Here is a 23,270-nt window from a genome sequence, read left to right on the forward strand (position 1 = left end):
TTGCATATATGTTTCCATGACATGAGCACATTTAAAAAAATTAACACTTACCATTTTTTAAATTTCCTAATGAACCAGTTCCAAAAGCGAAAGAAATGAAATGTTTGAATGTTGCATGTTGGTAAATTTTTCGACATAGAATCAGCTCAAATATGCATTTGAAATTTATATGAACAATTACAAATGACTAACAATGCAAACTTGAAATGTATCATTGGACATATGATTAGTGAAAGAAATCAGCTATAATTCAAATTAAATTATTGTTAGAGAAAGAATACCTAACCACAGTGTCAAGAAACAGCTTATCATAGATTTTACAAAAAAGGGAACTGTTACATTATAATAAACCAGTGATCTGGCCAGTCCAATGTGAGATCTCATATGTGCCGATAACATACAGATATTAACTATCTGCACCATTTTGTACTTCATGTGAAGATGCTTGATTGGTGCAAGTGTTACAGTTTTGATCTACAAAGCTGAGTGTTGCGTGTTTGAACCCTGTATGGAATGATTATTTTTTTAACCTCCAACTGTGGCTTTGGACAGACAAACGAAAGGCTTCTGTTACAGTAAAAGAGATTACAGTAAAAATTGATAAACTTATTAAAAGATGAAAACATTGCTACTTTTCAAGGATAAGTAAAATAGTTTACTAAACATTGAATGACTCAAAACTTTGCCCTCATGCTTTAAGCATCTGTTATGGGTCTAGAACCCTCTTCGGTTTCTAAACTCTGTTCAGATGACCAAAATAAAGCCTCAAAGAGTTAAACAGCTTTTTGCCCGTTTGGCTGCTTTTCATAACGACGACTTGGAGAGGCTGAAGGCCATTTCAAGGCGGGGTACATGAAACCGGCTTGAAAGAACAAAAGTATGTAGAAGTATTCGACAAGCTGAGCCACTTAGCTTGTCGAAGATGGATCACATAATGTGACCTCAAAAGACCAAAAGTGCATACAAATCTTTGACTAGCTGAAAGGATTTTAGAGCTAGTCAAAGATTTTCGCCAAAAATTTTTGGCGATTCACCTTTTCAAAAATGATCACATGATGTGATTTCAAAAGAAAGAAGAGAATGAATTTTAATGGGTTTCTGGGTAGAATTGTGAGCATAAATTTTTTGTCTCGAACCTTTGTAAAGGCCTATAAAACTCTTTGAACCCCTGGAATAGTTTAGGAGGCAATCTATTAGCTAATGGCATAGCTAGAGGCATTTTTTCATTGAAAATTGGCATGTCTTTTCAAGGACCTTCAGTCAAACTCCTACATATAGAATCTTGTTGTATTTTGTAAAATTTGAGGAAATACTATTACGTACAAAGTAATTTCAAATATATGATGTCTAACATTTTTTTAAAGACTGCTAAGCTGGTATCTAAGTTTTAGATATTTAGTGTCAGTATACAGTTATGTTAAGATTTATGAAATTTTTTGTCTGCTCTGCAAAAAAATATATTATGTTTAATCCACTTTTTTCAGAGTTGCCTTACTAAAATCTTGCTAAATGATATGTCCACCAAAAAATTTTTGGCCTTTTGTTTCACCATTTGCTAAAATTATGCTGTTCAGATATCATGTTATGTACAAATAATACATTTTTTCAGCACCAATAGTTGTTAGTGAAAACTATATTTAAAGGGATACCTGAGATTTTCAGTGATTTTCGGGGGATTTTCTATAAATTTTTATGTGAAGATTTTTAAAGTTCAAAGAACACCAGCATATAAACTCACTGGTGTTCTTTGGCATTTAAGTTTATTGATGTTCTTTGAATTTATATGTACAAATATGAAAATAAAACAACAGGTAAAAGACTCTTCTGAGCATTTCCCTGTGATCAAGTTTTGTTGATTTTAATCTTAAAACATCCAGATAGTCAGATCGCCTAAAACGGCAAACAAACTCTCAAATGATAGAAAAATAGCTATACATTCTGATTGAATCTTTTCAAATATATGGTGAGTGACCCTTCATCTAGTATTAGAACTGTCATTAACATGTGAACAACTTACTCCATACACGGATGTACGCTAGCAGTTATGGTGAATGCAGCTGTGTTATTTATACTAATCAATGCAATTAGGAAGATTTAACCAATGAAATCATCCATCATCATTTCTCAATCATATGTAACCCAATTTTATGATGTTTTTCCTGACATATGTGTCATCAGCATAGAATTCCTTGCCAATTTGGCTAAAAAAAATTGGTAGTCATGATGGTTTTAGAGTTGCTTTAAAGCAGTACTCGCTGGACTCTCTGCAGGGATAAATTTGTTCTGATTTCTATTGCTTAAACAACCATGTTTTTTTTCATTGACAATCAATCCCATCTGTTAACTCGGGCTTTGCGCCTCCAATAGTCATGCTACTGCGCATATGGGCCCACATTGCACGTTACTTTTTTTTATAATTTTGTTATGTCATGATTTAATGTGAAATAAAACAAACAAACAAACTCTCATGTCAAATTCATAGTTATCAAATCATAGCTGATGAATATTTGATGCATTATGAGTAGCAGAGCTGGCTACGACGATATCTGAAATGCGTTTGTTGTTAGTTTGGTTATATGTAACCAAAAGTGGTTGCATCACAGGGCACACTTTAATTAGTAATGCCACAGTACAAAGTAACATAGTATTGATTTTATGCAAAAATAGCTTTGGAATATGACATTACTAAAATAAACAGAACATATTAATGCTTTTATGTCGATACTTGCACTTAAGCTGATTGTAGTAAGGAGTTTCTGCTGACCTACCAAGGCCTCGTCAGGTCTTGGTATGTCAGCAAAACTCATTTTGTTTTGCCATTTATATCATTTTTTCTTCTTGCTCTTCCTGTTTTTTTTCTCCTATTTTTCTGTTTTTCTCTTTTTCCTCATCTTCTCCTTTCTCTCATTCTCTCTTTTTTTTCCTTTTTCGGTCTTTCCCTTTTTCCCTCTTTTTCCTCACTCTCTTCTTCCCTTTATCTACATCTCTTAAAGCATTTTGAGAATCCTACTTGTATTGTAAGGAGTAAGAAAGGAAAAATGTTTCAAGTAAAACGGAATACACGATTAGCATATGGTTAATCCTATGGGTATCTATAAACTTGGAGTTATTCTCTAAATGATGTTCACTCTATTAACGACCTGCGATTGAATTTATAGGAATATTTTTAGTGTAAGCCAAAAGGGTTTGTTATTACGCAAGGGTTCTGTTATCATAGCCTAAAAAACCAAAGATTAATAAAATGAAGTATCACCATTCTTACACATACCTACTGTCAGCAAAACCTACTCATCTTGGCTATCATATACAATATTGCATTTTAATAAAAGTTAAGAGTGTTGTATTTTTCCTAAAATGAGAAGGGGTATGCGAGTGGAATCCAAATGACTTATATGCAGCCAATCGTAGAGCCCTTAGGTGTAGCCAATCGCATACCCCATAACTGTAGGGAATAATTGCGAACCCCATAAGTGTAGGTAATTGCGGACTCCTAGGTGTAAGCAGTCCGAAAGCAAACTTCATCTACCTCCTTTTTATCTTCCCTCTTTGTTTCTCCGCTGTCCCTCCTTTTACGTCTCTTTTTCTCTTCTTCTATGCGCATCCTTTTTGTTTAGTATTTACTATAACCTTTACTATAATAATAGCCGTGTCCATCTGTTCAAAGCTAAGCTAAGAGCACCACAAACAAGGATTGCACCTCACTGAAATCAAACCCAAGTATTCAGATTCCCAGCCAAGTGTACTACCAACTGCGCAACTCAACCACTCTTCACTTGTAGGAATAATTGTGCGCATACTTATTATGCATTATGATACAACCTGCCTGGATACAACTGTTCTATAGAGCACCCAACAAACATTGGTGTCAACCAAAACCAAATACTGGTCTTTGACAAACCCCCAACTAGATGTAAACAGAGGTTGCAAATCAGAAGGGCTTTAACAGTGAAGAAATCCTCGCTGCATAGCGAGGATTTCTTCTTACCAATCGATCCGATTTTCTCAAAAACTAATATGAGTCAAAGTGTTTTAGTTTTTCGTAACTCAGCGTTAATGTACAAAGAGATTATTACTATAATATTATTATTATTATAATAGAACATTCATACTTCCATAGCGCTCCTGTTCAGATTATTCCACCCAATTCCATCGCACAATAACTGCTTGATTTTATTACAGACATAAATCTTCCTGTAAGGTAAAGCTGAATGCATACAGTTAAAAGATTAATAGGTTCTACGCTTACATCTTTCCACATATCAAGGGTCTAGAATTGACAAACGTGACTTCAAACTTTCTACCAAGTGCATGTTCAAAAGACTGTGATCCATCGTAAACGTAATTTATTAAACAATCCATAAACGCAACACAATCGTTTGCTTTTACTTAAAAACTCGTTGGCTTGAATTCATAGTTTGGGTGATGAAATTGGTGCCTTTTTATGGTTTGTTTTACCTTCTGTTTTCATGTTGATGAAAGAAAATCTATTTGCTAAGGCTGTACGCTGCTATAGTGTGTAAAACACCTAAAAACTATATCAAGCATGCATTTCACCCGCTGCCTAAATGAAAGTAGAACAACCAACACAATATGAAGCCAACCAACATAAAAACAACCTACACAATAAATAACATCTTAGAAAACCAAGTAAAAATAAATCTATACTATAAAAAAGGCCTTGTCTGTTTGTCCATCTTTCCATTTGTCTGTTCGAAACCATGATTAGAGGTTAATAAAAAGAATTGCGTCACACAGGATTCAAACTTGGACTAGCAGCCAAACACAATACCATCTGTGTCACTCAACAGTCTTGCTACTTGTGAAATCATAGGTTTATAGTTGCAAATACTATGAATACTTGTGCATATAGTTATTACACCTGACGATCTCTCTCGGTGATCCAGACTGTCAGAGAACTAGTTCTTGCTATTTGACAACTTCAACAAATAGAAATTGATGTATTGTGGCGGACGTTGCATTTACTTTCTTTACTCCTATATGCCTTATACTGTCTTGTCCTTTTAAATATCGTGATTCGTCTTCCCTGTCTGTTGTATATACTTATTTCTTATTACTCTGTACGTTTTTTAATCGGCGACGCCAATAATTATTTAATCATACTTATACTTCTTTTTATATTATTATTATATTCAGTTTCGACTGTGTGCTATGTTTTTACTTGTTTTTGTACATATCCACCTTCCTTTTATATGGTAGTAAATTGGGTGACTTGGCAAGATGGGCCAGGCTCCCAGTGGAGTTGTGAATGCCTCTGTTGTACATTGATTGTGGCGCTTACAGTCAAATACAAACTTATTCACTTTGAACTCATACACTCTTTCTCTGCCTGAAACAGGGGTGAATTGCAGTAGCCTGTTAAGGGAAGGCGCTTGACCTTAACAATATGGATAGATGAAAGACAACCAAATAAACAGTTTTGTAAATCTTTACCATAATACCACTACCATATACTAATATCTTTAGAAATATTGGATTTATATAGAAGATGTATCTCAAGGTCAAACAAAGTCAATAAATTACATGATCAGGTTCTCTGAGGAGCTGTGGTAACAATAGCATAAAAGCACTATTACATCTGCAAGATTGTGGCATTACATACACCGCATAACGATCTTGAAGAATTTACTGCCCTGATTTTTGTTTTTAGATCTGCATATGTGTATACTTAGTGTTGGCTTGTTCCTCGTTTTAAGGACCGTTAAAAATTCTTGCTTTGAAAATAATATTATTGCTCAAGAGTTTCCTTGGAGCGTTTCTCTGAGGACGACTACATCAATCAACAAAAAGACCATTACAGTTACTAACAATTTGTTCCTCGTTGAAAATATAAAATTGGATGCGGTTATTTGAAATTCTTTGCGCAACATGAAAATAGTTCAATGTATATTTTAATGTTCCAATGACAGTCAGTACCAGTTGATTTCAAACCAATTTTAAATTTAGTAAAAGACATCTAATTTTGCTGGTTTGTGTCTGTCTGTGGACTATTTTGTGAAAACAACAAACACACCTTTGCTACATGTATAACAACGGAGTGAGTCAATTGCTCATATATGGCACCGAACTATTTATGATCTAATGATCACATCTGAGTACTGATAAGAGTCCATTTTAAAGATGAACTTACAAAATTCTAGATTTTATTGGAAATTATCGGTATTGTTTATGATTTGCGATTGCTTTTGATGTTTGAGGTGATCTGAATACCAGAATGTTTCAAGATTGAAATCAACAAAACTTGATCAAAGTTAAAAAAGCTTAAAAGCTTAAAGATAAAAGTTTAAAATGCTCAGCAGAAAAATAAGTGCAGAAATAACGTCACTAGTTGGTATCGGCTAGTGAGTTCAAGTTGTGGCTTTATGTATCTCTATTCTGTGGCGTTACACGTTTATATTCTGTCAGTCTCTTTGCAACTATAGACATCATAGTCGCACTTTCACTTGATCTTAGCGTTTAAACCGCGATTAAGTTTTGTCAAATTTATCTTGATACAATCTATCTGGTTCGTCAAAACATTTAATTTAAATGTTTTGACGAACATTTAAATTAAATGCCTTTTTAAACACCCTGGACTATCGAATTGAAAATGGAAGAAATGCCGTGCAACGCCAGATTCACTGCGAGTGCTCATTAAGAACCGAATAACATGATTGATATGTTTTTGATATTACAGGCCGAAAGCATTAAAGCCAGCGGCTTTCTTCTTATTAGCAATCGCCAGTTGCACTGCGGGTGGCATAAGGACGAATTTTTTCCTAGCCATGATAAGACACAATTTTCACCCCCACACTTAAAAGTTCAGCCAAGCATTATGGAGTGCATACGCCTTAAAACAAATGCCAGTTCTATAGTGTTGCCCTTAATAATACAAAACTTATTTGATCGTTACTTGCTGCTAAACCTGCTGTAACAGTCTGTATTTAGTCAGCGTATGCAGCACTTGCACTTACAGTGCATCTAGTGAGACTTATTATAGCTTGTAACATAGAGTTCGTATGTCTGTTTAGCTTACAACATACGAATAGCTTACACGAGGTGTGAATGTGTTTTTTTAAACAGCATTGTTGTTCAAACAGAGATTCTGTGATTTTGGCTGAAACTATCACAAAAGAAAGGGGGCTCACACATGTCCCTTAATACTGGATGTGTTTGAGTTCAGTGGCAAGGTAACCCCGATGGCTGGATGCATGTCTAGTTGTGGAGAGCAATTTAAGGTGGGATGTCATTCCTGTTACTACCAGTGACCTTTTTAGGAATTGAGCCCAAACCAGTTGTCCACTAGTCAGGAGTTCTAGACTACTCTATTGGTATTTCTATCTAGTCAGGAGTTCTAGACCACTCTATTGGTATTTCTATTGATAGCAGCTATTTTATTGATATTTTGAGTAGTTGACATTTTGACTGCAAAAACATGAGGTGAAATCTTCTTGAACAAAGACACTACACTACACATGGGTATTTTTTATTGCATAATATTATTATACTTTATATAGTATATTACACATGTATTACAAATATACACGTGTATTTGTGTAGTAACCTCCTAAAGTGAAAAAAGCTTTAGAAATTACTTTATATAATATTGTAAATTTTTATTTGGTTTTGAACTGTGGTGTTCAAGGACATATTTAATTGATCTCAAAAATAGCGTGTATACGAACTTCTTACAAGTACAAACAATTGATGGGGTCTACTAGATATCATTGAGAATTTCTCCTATCGGCTAAGATTCAAGATTTAAATTCAAATCGTCCTTTGTGGATCAAATGCATTAATCCTTCCTTACTCTCTATTAAGATTAGCTGTAATCTTGGAAAACATGTGGATCAACTGAAATGACTGTCAGGCATGTCTTAGTATCTCAGATACGACTCACATTGCTCTAGGGATTTACTAGTTGGTACTAGTGAGCATCAGGGGATGATCTGTCTGAAGGTTGGCAGAGGCAGCATGACTTGTGTGCTGCTCAGAATAAAATGGTGGATTTGTGTTTGATGAAAACAGACTGCTTTATAACTGCATTGAGTCAACACCTGTGAACACAGCAGCTGGTTTCACCAAAGGTAAGTACGAGCTTTGGATGTTACTTTGTATATATGTATACTTTAAAAACCAGTTTGATTGGGGTGACTTCATGCATAAAGCCCTCAACTTCAGAAATATATCTTTCTGAAGTTGAGGGCTTTATGCATGAAGTCACCCCAATCAAACTATTTTAGCTTTGAAGCTAAAATAAGATATAGAGTGACTAAAATTTAATTGCACAACAGCACAAGTAGCACTTTAATTGAACAAGGTAGTGCAACTAACTTTTAACCACTCCATACTTTGTTTATATATATTATTATAAGATTTTATTTGGCTTTGAATTATAGTGTTTAAGGAAATGGTATTCAGCTGCTCTCAAAAGTAGCACGTATACCAACTTACTATGTATAAAAGAGAGCAGACATGGTTTGGTTCTCAGGATGTGGGCTGATTTCGGAAAAACAAGCCGAGGCGGCAGAAAATGTAGTTTAGTTTACTGTTTTTATCCATAACCAATGATTTACAGCCCCCAGTTTGTGGGGGCTGTAAATCATTGCCATAAGAGATATTTGTTGAAAGATGAAACAAAATTACAACTAAAAAAGTTCTGATGCAAAGCTAGATTCCATCCACCACTTCTCCATTACAAACACAAATTCTTTAGCGTGAGATCAGTGTGCTCAATAGTCAATAGTCAATGGAGTGGCATCGTATACACATGAAACTTACTAGCACTGCAGGAACTTAACTGCAGATGGTGAAATATCTTGAGTGAAGCAAAACTAAATTACCACCGTTAAGTTTAATAACTGAGTCATCAGAATCATAGTAGTATAACATGAGAACGGAACATGGCGTACTTTTCTACTAATTCACTTCAGAAAAGGGAAGCTAATTTCTTTAACAGTTATGCTATTCTGCGACTTCTCTGAAGCTTCGACATGGCTGTAACTTTACAGTTGTTATGATGAGAAATAAGAATATCTCAACCTACACGTCAACTACCTAATACTAGATATAATCTGTGTGATATCATAGCTTCGCTGAAGGAGTCACACTCAAAAGAGCTACCAGTGTGGAAGAGAGATTAGCTAACCACAAGATCTCATATTCCAAATCCATTGTCAGATAATTCTATGATAAATGAGGAAAAGGGTTGACTATTACAGTAGGATGAGATGAAGAAGTGCTTGACATGTTGCCATTTTTTATATCATATGGTTGTGGTTTAGCTTATGATCAGCAGCCGTGGTCTACAACACCTGACCGGCAACAACAGGTTGGGGTTCATTTTACCAACCAGACCAACAGTGGTGACAGGAATGAGATCCAACCTTAAATCATTTTCTGCAACTGGGGATGTTTCCAGCCGTCGCCATTCCCTTGCCACTGAACTCAGACATGTTCAGCCAAGATCACAGAAGCCAATTTTTGTGCAACAATGCTCTTAAAGACACACACAGCCTCTGCTTGCAGTAGGCTAGGCAGACATCACACTCGATCTTTGAGGGGTTGCTCACACAGCTCAGGATCGTTCCAAAGATGAGACTCATTCTTGAACCCCCAGAGCTTAGTACAGAGAATAACGACGACCAGCAGGGTTTAAATCTGGAACTGATTTGATTAAACCAGTAATCTAACAGTTAGTTTACTAATAGCTATTACTAAATCTACTAATCATTGTAAACTCTAATCTAATCTGAATAGAGAGCCAGCATGGGTGATCTAAGACCACACAAGAAATAAGCAAAGCTTTCATAGAAGCACTCGAATATGGCTCCATTTAAGAAATTATATCTAGGATAATTCCTTGTTCATCACAACTTGATTCTTCAAATAGATCCAGTTTCATGAAATACAATTTAATATGCATTGTTCACAATTACTAGATTTCACTTTTTTTTAGAAAAAGATGGAGGCAAAGATTCTAATCGTCTTAGTTATAGTTTTGAGCGTCTCATCAGCTCAACTTTTTGACGCTCAGCAATTCTATGAAGGTCGGCGATTAGCACATCCAATTAGAAGGTTTCCATTGAGAGTTTTTGGTAACCAAAGATTTGGAGGATCATTGAGGGAAATCAGAAGGCAAGTATCTAAATGTTGTAGAAATGTGCTTTTGTAAATTACATGACTCAATAAATATTATTTGAAAATAACTAATATTTCACTTTATTGCTATATCATTTCACTTTCCTGTGAAAACATATTTGAAAGTACCTAGCTTAAAACTTTTAAAAATAATATATGTAGGATATTGGCTGTTTTAAAGTGAAACAAACCTGCATCATATGAAATCGAAAAAACAGAGCAAGAATAATAAATATGATCGATAGAAATGATTAAAAAATTCCAAATTAAATTCACAATTCTCAAGAATTTCTGATGAGAATTCCCAAATTTAAAACTAATAAAATTCTCAAACGATTACGCATTAGACTTCTACAACATTTGTTAGGCTAATCATGACCAAGTAAATGTGCCAGTAGCAATTAATTAACTTTACAAATGTTCAGTTGTGAAAAACTGAGAATTTAAACAAAAACCGTTTTTTCCAAAAAGGTTTTTGTTTTAAAAAAACAATAACTTTGGTCTATTTTTAAAATAAAAATGGTTTTTAGTTTTAGTAGCAAAAACGTTTTTTATTGCTTAAAAAACCCAAAAGATTGTTGACAAGATAAGCAAGGCAGCAAAAGTGTAAACATGGATTAACTCTTTGTCAATCTTTCATATGTACCTCAGCAATTTCTTTAACTTGGAATGTATTTTAATAGCTCTTTATTTCATATTGCAGGTTGCTTCGACAACCACCGATCTATGACATCGCAACTACTCCTGGCACGACCCCATCAACCTCAACCCAATACACGACTTATGCTTAAAGTTGAATTTTTTGTTGCTCCACAAAAATAAGATAACTCTATGACAAAATGAGATAACTTCATGGGAAACATATTTTTACTTTATATCATGGACTGAACATGAGTTTTATGGCTTTTCCGGTAATGAGGGTTATTTATTTATTGAACTACATAAATATACTATATGCTGAAATATACTATAAAATGAAATACTTGTGCCCAAGCTTTTATAACTGAGAACTTAAAACAGAGTTATTCCTCAACAGTATTGTAAGTTGTCTTTGCTACTCTAATAAAAGGTTGACTATTGAGGCTGCTGACTGCACTATGACCTTGGAACAGCAGTAATGAAGTGAACTCGAACAAATTTAAATAGAAATGTAGTCTACAAAATTGTTCAACACATAATCGACGATATTAGTTGTTTGAATAGCTAAATATCCCAACATTTGAAAAAACTTTTTTATCAAGTTTATTTTCCTCTATACTATTATCAATAATTATTATGTAAATTATAATAAACTTATTAATTATAATAATTTATTATATAATTTCTTTGATATTATTATTATTACTAATTATTATACTAGCATGTCCCAGAAATGGTAACTCTACAACGTATTCCAACCTGAGATATATTGATGACATGAAAACTTCATGAAAAATAACACAGCTTCAAACTGACAGAGCTAATGGAGAAGCCTATAAAATTACCCAAGTTTGAACTTTTTCAAGTTTTATTAAAAAGATGAAAAACAGTCTAAGCGGTCAACAAGTTGTCTGAAAAACAAGAGCGATATGGATACGACTGCTAGGTATATTTATTCTAAAATAATAGATACATTTTTTAAACGAATTACAAAACATGCACTAAGACCTTGAAGACGAACTTACACCAAGTTTTAATAGATCTTATCAGAAAGTATTGATCTTTTTTATCACTTGTGATTGTATTTGATGTTCGAGGTGATCTGACTGCCAGGATATTTCAATATTAAAATCAACAAAATTTGATGGCGGTTAAAATGATCTGAAGTAAAATAACTGCCAAAATGACATCACTGGTTGGGCGACTGTCTGTCTCTTTCGTATTAATAACGGCTATTGCATTCTTGTCGCAGCACGTCACTAATCGACGGTCTATTTGCTGAAGTGCAACTGTAGACGCAGTAGTCATACTTTTATTTGAATCTGAGTGCTTTAACCTCAATTAGATTTTGTCGATTTTAACCTTGAAACATCCTTGAAACATTCTAGCAATCAGATCACCTCAAACATCAAAAACAGTTGCAAATGATAGAAAAATACCTATACTCTCTGACAAGATCTACTAAAACAGTGTACATTCATCTTCAAAAACAAACTTGGTAATTAGTCATAGTTTGTGAGGAAAATCTGTAACAAAGTTATAAAAACCCAGCAATGGTAACAAAAGGTTAGCACGTAGCGGGTAAACTGCAAGGAGTTGGGGACGGGGTAGCCGAGACACTGGTGCTAGCAGAGACACTGGCACTCAGGTGAGATGATTTCGTGGTGCTGTCTTCCGCCTGATACTCTGTTCCAAGTTTTTTCGTATCCAAGGTAATGATAGTGCAGAATCCATCTATCGAAGAGACTATGAGGTGCGACCCATCAGATGCCCTGAAATATTTCTAAAGAGTAAAATAACAAGCTAATTCTAACGCATGTACTATGGTTAAGTTAGATCACAGTGTCTAGTAGGAAAGAATGTTCAGTTTAGCCAATAGCCCAAACCCGTAGAGTTTCTTGGAGTAAACAAAATTTGCATGAAATCATTGCTGCTGTTATTGGTGTTTAACGTTTTAGTGACATAATGCAATGTCCTAAGTTGATACAGCAAAATAAGTAAGTTTATAAGGAAGTGTTGGGTTTAATCACTCAGTACGATCAACCTTTTAGTTTCCTGTTTCGGTGTCAGGTCACTTAATGAATAGTGATAATCCACAACAACTTATAATAATCCATATAATTGGTGACGATACATAATTGACCGCCGATAATCCATCAATGACTTACGATAACTTGTCAATGACTTACTATAATTTATCAATGACTTATTATAATCTACCTATGCCTTAGTATAATCTGCCTTTGACTAACTATAATCAACCTATGACTAACTATAATCAACCTATGACTTACTATAATCTACCTATGACTTACTATAATCTATCTATGACTTACTATAATCAACCTATGACTTACTATAATCTACCTATGACTTACTATAATCTACCTATGACTTACTATAATCTATCTATGACTTACTATAATCAACCTATGACTTACTATAATCTACCTATGACTTACTATAATCTATCTATGACTTACTATAATCAACCTATGACTTACTATAATCTACCTATGACTTACTATAATCTACCTATGACTTACTATAATCTATCTATGACTTACTATAATCAACCTATGACTTACTATAATATACCTATGACTTACTATAATCTACTTATGACTGATGAAAACGCAAACCGCTACTGATGCCAAACTCCTTAAATCTGATAACACACAGTGGACTCATGTTATATGACGATATAACTGACAATAACCATTAACCTCTGATCATAACCGACCATTACCACTACCGGTCTACCTACAAATAGTTACCATACTTTTCGGACTGTTAGCCGCTACTTTTTTCTGATGATTTTAGCCATGCGGCTTATATAAGGGTGTGGCTAATCCGTGGCTTTTTTCTTCACCTCTAGGGCGCATTAACCAGAATCTCAAATTAGTGCGCCTCTAGCGGTGAAAAAAAAACGAAACAATGCCTCACGGTACAGTTACGTTAGGCACTAAGTAAAAAAGCGTTGGATAATACGAAACTGTGCTGTTCGGCACTGTTCCGTTTTAAACAGCAAAGTTGCTGCCGCGTTAAAAGCACAGTCCTGAGTCCTGCGGCCTATACAAAGGTGTGGCTTATGTATTGTTTTATTATCGTTTTTTGGAAAACAAAGCAGGTGCGGCTTATATAGGGGTGCGGTTTATAGTCCGAAAAGTACGGTATATGTACAACAGAAAAGACTGACTACCCTTCTTAGAATCGTTTCCCTACAAATATCAATGGTAACAAATATTTTCTAAACTTGGTAAACAGCTCCTTGCAACAATGACAGAATACATCAATGACCTCAATTGCCTTACATCCTAGAATAAAGCTTGTTCTTACCACGAGGCGTCTGTCAAAGGCTCATAATGAATAGAAGAAATGCTAGCAAAAGGAGCTTCTTGCTGTGTGTCATAGAGCAGCACGTTGTCGAGAGTAACGACAGCGTAGACCATACGGTAAGGCAAACTACAAGCAATATTATTATTATTATCCTTATTATTGTTGATATAATGTTTGCAGTCAATATATACATGTATATAAATTAGTATAGAACCACATAGAAAACTTATATTGGTTAGCTACTGTCTCGAGTCGAAATCTTCAACCTGATGACTGCACAAGGACGAAACTGACAGTAGCTAACCAATATAAGTATTCTATCTAAATCTCTACTGCCGGGTATTTTGCTAGTATATATGCTAGTGGAATGCCCGATGTTGTACAGGTATAAAAATCAGCTTATAAACAATGGGGGGTAATACACTTGCCATTGGCATAGCACATGGCCGACGGCTAATTTGAGTAAGCTTACTAATAAGAGCTAATTTCTTGCTCTCACGGCTGAGCATGCATAAAATTAAGCTACCGCTCTCCATGACGCTGCGCCGTAATGGAGAGTGGTAGTGTATTTGCACCCTCATACCGACATATATCGCCTAATGAATCCATCAAGCTTGTATGGCTTAATTGGTAAGGGATTGGACTCGCGAAAGGGAGTGTCCGAGATCAAACCTTCTGTGACAGAGATTCTTCATTTCAATATTTTAATAGTTATACTATTAATAGACAGACAAACTTTGTGATTTAGATAAATCTCAATGTTTGTGTGTCTGTTACTCTGTGAGTCCAGCTATAGCTATTAAAATCTTGGAATGAAAAGCTTGCATTGCATCATGCTGAATTTGAACTCACGGAAAATTGCAACTGTATACTTAAAAACCAATAATTGAACCACAAGTCTACAAAGGCTCTTATGATTCCATCACTAGTACTCTATAGGCCTACTCTATACCCTTTTCACGATTTCACAAGCATGATGACGTGTTAATTAATACATGGCACCTACGGGTTACGATGGCCTGTAATGAAATATTTTTTGCCCTGATGGTTTTTCATCCTCGCCATACTAGGGTGAATTTGTTTTCCCGCCACACAAAAACAGTTTCTCTCCATACTAAATTTGGGAATTTGTGTACTGATTATATACATTATTAGGAAATATACATTGCTCGCCATCTCAGTTCGGCGTTATACGTTATGGTAAAAACGGATTCGCAAACAGATAAGTGATAAAATTTTAGTTAAATGTTAAAAGTTTACTAAAATACATACTGAAACTTTCTTCAAGTACGTGTTTAGTAAGCTAAATTCATTTAAAGTCTGTCTTTCGAAGGTAAAAATCCTCCGCACTACGTTCCCACAAAGTACATTGCAATGTTACATTTTCTTGCAGACCAAAACCACAAAATGCACTAAAGCTATTGTACGTAACTATAGTTACTAAGGTTGACATATTGTTTTGTCACTAATTTTTAGTGATGATTTTTACAAGGTGTTTGCATATTTTTGCTTTATAATACAAACACTGAAACGAACTAAAATCATAATTGTATACCAAATAATTTTTTATTGTAATCGTAGCATAACAGACTATATTTAACTTGATAATGATTTCACATTTACATTTAAAAACCTTTACGGTTTCATTTTTCTCCTAATTTATTTCACCAAAACACTTCTTTCATTATATGAAAATTAAATGCTACGATTGTTTGAAAACCTTTACAGTTGCTTTATTTTTTCTCTTAATTCATTTGAATTGCAAAAAAACAATTTTCTCATGATATGAAATTTAAACGTTGGAATGGTAAATGTTGTATATGTTAGGTAAAAACAAAAATTTTGTCCAAAAACTTTTTAATTACCCGGGCATTCGGCTAATATATATATATATATATATATATAATAATAATAATAATATACAGTGAAACTCGGCTAACTTGAACTTCACGGGACCGAGAGAAAGTGTTCGAGTTATCAGAGCGTTCAAGTTATGAGAACACTGTCACAAGTGCATGTATTATTGTATTTATCAGTACATATACAAGCTATATATAAATCAAAAGCATTGATTGCTTGTTGCAAGTTAAGGGACCTCTCATGTAATGTTTTAACAATTTTTATCAGAAAGTATAAATATTTTCCTTTTATTACTTAAGATTCGTTTGTTTGTTTTAGGTGATGTGACTGCCAGGACGTTTTCAGATTAAAATAGGCAAAACTTGATCGCGGTTGAAACTCTCAGAAAAAAAGACATTTTCTTTTGAGCGTTTCAACAAAAACCAGTTTTGCCGATTTTTCCTAAAGTTTATCTGAATGTTGCCTCGCTTCTCCTCGCTTGCGGAGGGCTATCCCAAAGCGGATGTTTGGTAAAATTTGATTTTTTGCAAACCTATAGAAAAGTCGTTAACGAAAACATTTTGCCGATAGTGGTAATAATGACGCCTAAGAACTACTAAAATTTATTGTTTATCTCTATGGCTTGGAATAAAGTGATATTCTAAAGCGATAACAACCGTCTCGTTAGTCGTTGGGCAAAAAAACTGTTCGAGTTAACCAAGTTATAGTCGAGTTATTTAAAGCAATTTATCATTGCGTGGGAACGGGCCGAACAAATCCGTTCGAGTTAACCATGTGTTCGAGATATCATAGGACGAGTTATCCGAGTTTCACTGTATACAAAAAGAAAAAAATACTTAGTTTTAAATGACTACTAGGTTGCTTCAAGCAAACCTGTTTTCTGAAACAAACTTGTAGTGACTTTTAGCTAAGTATTTTTGAAGCTGCCAAAAATGATTGCATGATTTACCGCTTCATACTGGAATTGAACATGGAAACCTGGTTCTCCAGACAGGCGTGCTATCCACTACACAACATGGCCCACTTGCCATAATATGGAATAACTGCGTACATGCTGGACTTATTAAACCAGTTAAAATACATACACTTAAAGCCCTTGCCAAAACACTATTGGAAACTACTAGTGCGCTTGAAAATCATGATTGTGTGAGAGATCATGTGTAATGCAACGATTATAAGCACAATTATGAGCACAGCTCTTATAGTGAAGATTTAGACTAGCTTAAGATACTAGCTTTACTTAGCTTAGTTACTCACATTGAGTGGGTATGAAAAGTTAGCAACGACAATCATATTACCTGCCACCATTTCTCAACTGGTTTTTATTACTCCTGCTATGACGAGCTTTCGCTAGTAACTGATATTACTCTGATACGTACAACTAGATAGCTCACAAGTTCTGACATTCAAAAAACTGAAAACGATCACCCGCTCTTACTCACCCCACCACCACTGGTATTCAAAATTTAAAAAACTGGCCAATTTATTTAATCCCACAGCTTGTCTGATAGTCAAAAAATAAATAAATACCAATTATTGCCACTCCCCACACTTCCCGAAAAAGAATAAAGCAAACAACTGACTACTCATTGTCCTTCATGACACAACCTGGTTTGTCACTTTGTAAAACCAAAGCTAACTAAAGTACACAGTTTTATGTAGAGATGCTTGTCTTTCATAAGAGTTATGGAAAAGTCAAATTTTTTTATTGCATTAAATCAATATCCCACTGCTATTTCCGACAACCGCAATCCTTCTTCGCCGTAAAACAAACCCTCGAATTGAACCTAGACAATGACAGATCTGATGAGAAGAAGTGGACGGAAGACGATTAATGGAGAATTAAAGTGAGATTAAGCGGTGTACAGTAATCCAGAGACAACTGCCAGGCATTGTCTTGTCAAGAGACCATGGCCTATCCCTGTTAACAACATCTGCCCTAGTTCAATTTGCATATTTTGTACTTTACAAATACTGCTGATATCACTGCATTACCAGTGTGGTCCCCAAACAAACACACAATCAATGTGTGATTAGTGTTTGCTATAACCACACTGTAATATGAATCTCATTAAATATTCTATGGTCACCTAGACTTCTGCAGACTTACATTCATGCAACTTAACACTCATGAATTACTTTTGGGCTAAAGATCCACTCTCCACATGATAATTGAACTATCTGATCTTGATCTGGGTGGCTAAACCCCCCACCCGTCTCGATCATATTTTGTGACTTTGATATAAACTCTATTTGAAAACAGCTATCATAGCCACAATGGTTGTAACAATAACCAGCAACCGTAATCATTTTAGAAACCTTCATCCAAACATTTGAAAAACTCATATCGCAACCCTAATAAAGAAACTTTCCTATCCCAATCCCATTTCAAAAACCATCATCCTAACCTATTTTAAATACCAGTAACCCTATTTTACAAACCCTATCCCTGCATGAACTTACTCTACATGTACCCAGCTATCATAGCCACAATGGTTGTAACAATAACCAGCAACCGTAACCATTTTAGAAACCTTCATCCAAACATTTGAAAAACACATATCGCAACCCTAGTAAAGAAACTTTTCTGTCCCAATCCCATCTCAAAAACCATCATCCTAACCTATTTTAAATACCGATGACCCTATTTTACAAACCCTATCCCTGCATGAACTTGAAAACTTCTTGCCATCCAACTTGAAAATTCATATCTTTAGCCTATTTAAAAAAAACTTCTATATGTACCCTGTAATGGAAATATCTATTCCTATCTCATTTGGAAAACCCCTATTTATACTTATTTTAAAATCCTCATCTTGAAAACTCAAACTTCCCTACTTGATTGCCAAACGCCCAATTATACCCAAGTCAGTAACAGCTAATGACGTACTGACTACAGTTGTCGCAACCATTACTAAAAATAGGTTTTTGTGCCTTATTAAAATAGTATATTGCTGTTACGTCAAACCATCGTCGCCCAAATACTGAAACAAGTTTTCATGAAGAAACTTGATAAACTTATGAAGGGTTACGCAGCTTTACAAACACAGAACAATTATAAACCCTTGCAAATTGTATTATATTACCGTATATCGCATTTATCTTCGTCAACAAATGATTGTGTTATAAATGGAATTCAAACTTCAGTGGCTTTAATTATTAGCTTACAGATAATTTATTGAACTGTTATCAAATCTGCAGGAAAGTTCGCCAATATGCCAGAAAACTTAATTACAACAATCTTATGTTACGCTGAATGATTTTTAAGATGCTTATGAAATTCATTTGCAACATTTTGCTTCTGCCTGAATTTTCTTTCTTAAAATTCAGGCAAAACAGCTTTAAACAAGATTAAGCAATGAACTCGGTTGAAAACACAAATAAAACAATTTAGCAAAATCCAAGAAATTTTGAATAATATTTCTACCACATAACTACAAAAAAACACTAATCTCTGTATATTAAATGTTAAGCGAGAATATCTGGTTCAAAGGTAAGAATTTTTCCAAAAAATAGGACTAGATGTTGAGTGATCTCGAGCTCATTGGGTAAAGAATTGATTTCTTTAGTAAGTTGATTTAAGGTTTATGAACTCCACTTTTGTGCTTCAGATAAAGCAAGAGTAACAACATCTTGAATACCTAATGAGCCCTGCGTTCAGCAAATCATAAAGATTTTAGAAAGTGAAAAGTCGCAAGCTGAGTAGAACACCAGCTGATCAGGTGTTGCTAAATATAGTCATTTGTTTCCAAAATTTGATTAGTTTCAATCGGAGCAACTTTTATCATTGATGAAAATGTCGAGACTCCAAACACGTTTCTCTCTATTTTAATAACAATGTTTGTGGAAAGCCTTAACATTATACGAACACATAAAGGCCCATTCTGCTTTAGCAAGCCTAAAATTAATGAGGATATTCTATTCTTGCCTTCTAAAACTTTTTTGACTGTTTTTATTTTCAAAAATTCAAGATCATTGTTTGATTATCGCAAAACAGCCCTGTTAATGGGAAAAAGCAAACACTTGACTAAAAGGGGCTCTTATTCAGATTATCCCTGCCAACTGTTAACAACGTTAACTGTTAACAACAGCTGTTAACAATGCTAGTAAACTGTTAACTAGCAACGGTTAATTAGCAACGGTTAACTAGCAACTGTTAACTAGCAACTGTTAACTAGCAACTGTTAACTAGCAACTAGTTACATGAGGCCAAAGTCTTGACAAGATAAACATCAGTGGATTAGCCTTCTAAATAAACCACAAGTGAAGCTGAAAACGTCAGTATTTTATATATATCACCATGGGCTTTTAGACAACAAGTAATAAAATATAAAAAAATACATCTTACCAGGAAGGCTTTTCCACTTTAATAGTGTGATATCTTTTGGTTAAGTACCACGCCCTTCACGTGTTTTGCCTAGGTTTGTTTTCAATGAGGTCATATTACCGATTCACGGGTTTTGTACAAATGTAACATAGGTCATGATATAAATACTACAAGATGAAAAGTTTAAAAACAGTATCTACAAGTTTAAAAAAACTTTTTCAACAAAGAAATTTAAAAACTGAAAAAAAATTACAAAAAGAATTGAAAATGATTGATTCGAAATTAAACCTATGACAAAAAATTTGTATGCTGGCTGAGGAATGCAAAGAACCATGAGTCGATACACATTTATACAATAAATCCTAGCATTTGGAGCATTTTGTAATGATTCATGAAATATTATATTCTGGTGAAACCTATTTTATAACATAAAATTGTAAAATAAGACCATTAATAGTGCAACATAATTAATTATTAGTATTAATTAACAGTTTTTTAATTGAACAACGTATAAAATCTTTCTAATCTAGATATTTCGCCAAAAGGACTTTTATGCACATCACAGCTTCTGAACAACCTTTCCTGTTACCATCAGAGATGAAATATATACCTAATATTAGTGTCTAATAACTTGGCAGAGATCAAGAGCATGGCAATGGCGACGAGGGTCATTCTGAACAACGGAATATGGTGAGAAGTAGTGATTTGAGATGTCACCTTTTAATTTACTAGCTGCAATAGAGCCTCCTTCAAATGTGCTCTTAAAAAGAGAAGAGATCAGGGTTGAATGAGAGATGAAAGAGTGAAGAAGATTATGGCAGTGATGAGACAGATAATCCTACAACCACGCCCTCACCAGCAGACGATCACACGATTACTACATGTTTATTGCTGTTATTAATTACTCCCTATACTACATCCCGCAATATACTAACAGCTAACACCTTTTTGTTTGGGACACTCACTAATGGAATATTCCAAATTCTTGCCTCGCTTAATTTTGGTGACAACGAGTCAACTTTTTGCATTTAAGAAGCTGTAGGCATTTTTGCATTCGGAAAGTAACCAGAAGATATTTTGGGATTACCTGACAGTTAATTCTATAGTAAGTAACAAAAAGGAACCATAAATGTTCATTGAAAAAGTAATTGATAGTAGAATTTGATTGGTTAATCTTAACTCGTGTAAGCATTATTGACAAATCAGTTTGAGTCATAGTTTAGTGTTACCTACAATGCAAGACTCTGAAGTCTTTCTTTAGCAAACTAAAAATAGTTGAAAAGAAACATGAGTGAGTAAATTCGTTTCAATTTCCAGCGCAGAATAAAGCATTGATTTGATTCAGCACTTATAGTTTAGCCTTAAAATTTAATTTATACAGTATTTTGATAGATTTTATCAGAGAGTATCAATAGTTTTCTATCAATTGCGATTGTTTTTAATGTTTGAGGTGATCTGACTGCCAGGATGTTTTTAGATTAAAATCAACAAAACTTGATCGCAGTTAAGACGCTCAAAAGAAAGATACATGTCAAATGGACGCCATTAGTTGCAGGGCTGCCTCTCTCCTCGTTATTGATATTGGCTATCGCATAAATGTTTCGGCTGAAATCACAAAATATACTATCATATTCAGAAACATGAAAATGTTCGGCGGATAGTCACAGAATTGTCAAAGCTGTGCATGCACACCAGTATCGTAGACGAACCGCTTTCAATTGGCTGAAAAAATTACTCGGACCATACCCATTCCTTTCGCGATCGTTATACAGTCATACTTCGACTTACGAGCTTAATGCGTTCCGAGACTGAGCTCGTATGTTAATTTACTCGCATGTTGGTGCAATTTATTTATATATGGAACAATTAAATATATATTGACTAGTTTCCATACTCTAAAAAATGCAAATAAAACAAGCAAAACAAGATATTGTAACAGAAAGAACATGTTGGTTATTGTCCTAACTTACCACAAGCTTTTAAAAAGCAACAAATAAAAAATAATGCAAGGAAATGTGATTAATTAAAATGTAAAATTAAATACATACAATAGCAGCTAACGCTAGCATTTGCCTGAGAGAGCGATATCCTAGAGAGTTATATAGAGAGTTATTTTTCATTGCAACAGTTGACTTTGATAAATTTAGATTTTATCAGTCTTAAAAGACAAACTTAGAAGCAAACCTAAAAAAGCAAACTGTCATTTTTAACTTAACGTAATTAAAATTTCTACGGCGTTCGTAGTTGGAAGTTTCTCGCTGGTTAGCTGATTTTCGTTTGTTTCGCTTTCACGACTAGCCGGCCGTTTTAGGAGAAACCTATCTGAGAGCGTTTGCCTTTGTCGCCCTTTCAAGTTTTCAACATGTTGCGATTAGGACGAACACAGGTGTCGTCACAAACGATTAATGTACGACCACTAGCCAACTTGTCCGAATGTTTATAGCTTTGATGGATAGCACCGGCCTTTTCACATAGCATCGTTCAGTTACGCTGTCACCGGCCAAATGTTTATCTTTTATCCAATACCTGAGCAGTCTCTCCATCAGCGGTCGTGAAGATCGCTGCGCCGTTTAGAAACTATGGTTAGTCGTTTTGCGAACTAAATAAATGCCCTGAATATAATCCTTCTGTTTAATAATTGTGGATGTATTTCTGTCATATTGCTGAGCTAGCTCCATCACACATACACATTTCGCATATTTTTCAATAATTTTCCGTTTAATATCAATTGTTATCACTTGCTTTTTCTTTGCATTTCATCTTTCATTTTACTGGCAAACTTTCGGTCTACGCACTGTACTTTTAATTCACATAATTCTGCACTGAAAATCGCGCACAAAAACACAGTACAAAAGTATAACCTGAGCAGTGGAAAAATACAGACTGATGCTGTTCTCATAAAACACCTCCGGCATACTTGGCAACTGACTCATGTGCTCGTATCTCAAACATGGCTCGTATGTTAGTG

The 23,270-nt window shown here is 34.6% G+C and overlaps 1 protein-coding gene and 1 long non-coding RNA gene across 2 annotated transcripts in view; one reads left to right on the top strand and one right to left on the bottom strand.

Moving 5' to 3' along the window:
• The first annotated feature begins 9,968 nt into the window (after positions 1 to 9,968).
• LOC137403695 (uncharacterized) lies at positions 9,969 to 11,119 on the top strand. Its single transcript, XR_010979611.1, has 2 exons — positions 9,969 to 10,134; positions 10,841 to 11,119. It is a non-coding gene; the product is annotated as an uncharacterized lncRNA (long non-coding RNA).
• Positions 11,120 to 11,595: 476 nt separating this feature from the next.
• Positions 11,596 to 23,270, bottom strand: part of LOC137404094 (chromatin assembly factor 1 subunit B-like) — a 40,508-nt gene continuing 28,833 nt past the window's right edge. Inside the window, exons 9-10 of the mRNA XM_068090248.1 lie at positions 14,116 to 14,241; positions 11,596 to 12,548 (exon numbers count right to left, since the gene is read on the bottom strand). Coding sequence (XP_067946349.1) covers positions 12,344 to 12,548; positions 14,116 to 14,241 — 331 coding nt within the window. The 3' untranslated portion in view covers positions 11,596 to 12,343. The remainder of the gene's footprint in view (positions 12,549 to 14,115; positions 14,242 to 23,270) is intronic.

Source organism: Watersipora subatra, chromosome 9, assembly GCF_963576615.1.
Source record: "Watersipora subatra chromosome 9, tzWatSuba1.1, whole genome shotgun sequence".
NCBI classification, from domain to species: Eukaryota; Metazoa; Bryozoa; class Gymnolaemata; order Cheilostomatida; family Watersiporidae; genus Watersipora; species Watersipora subatra.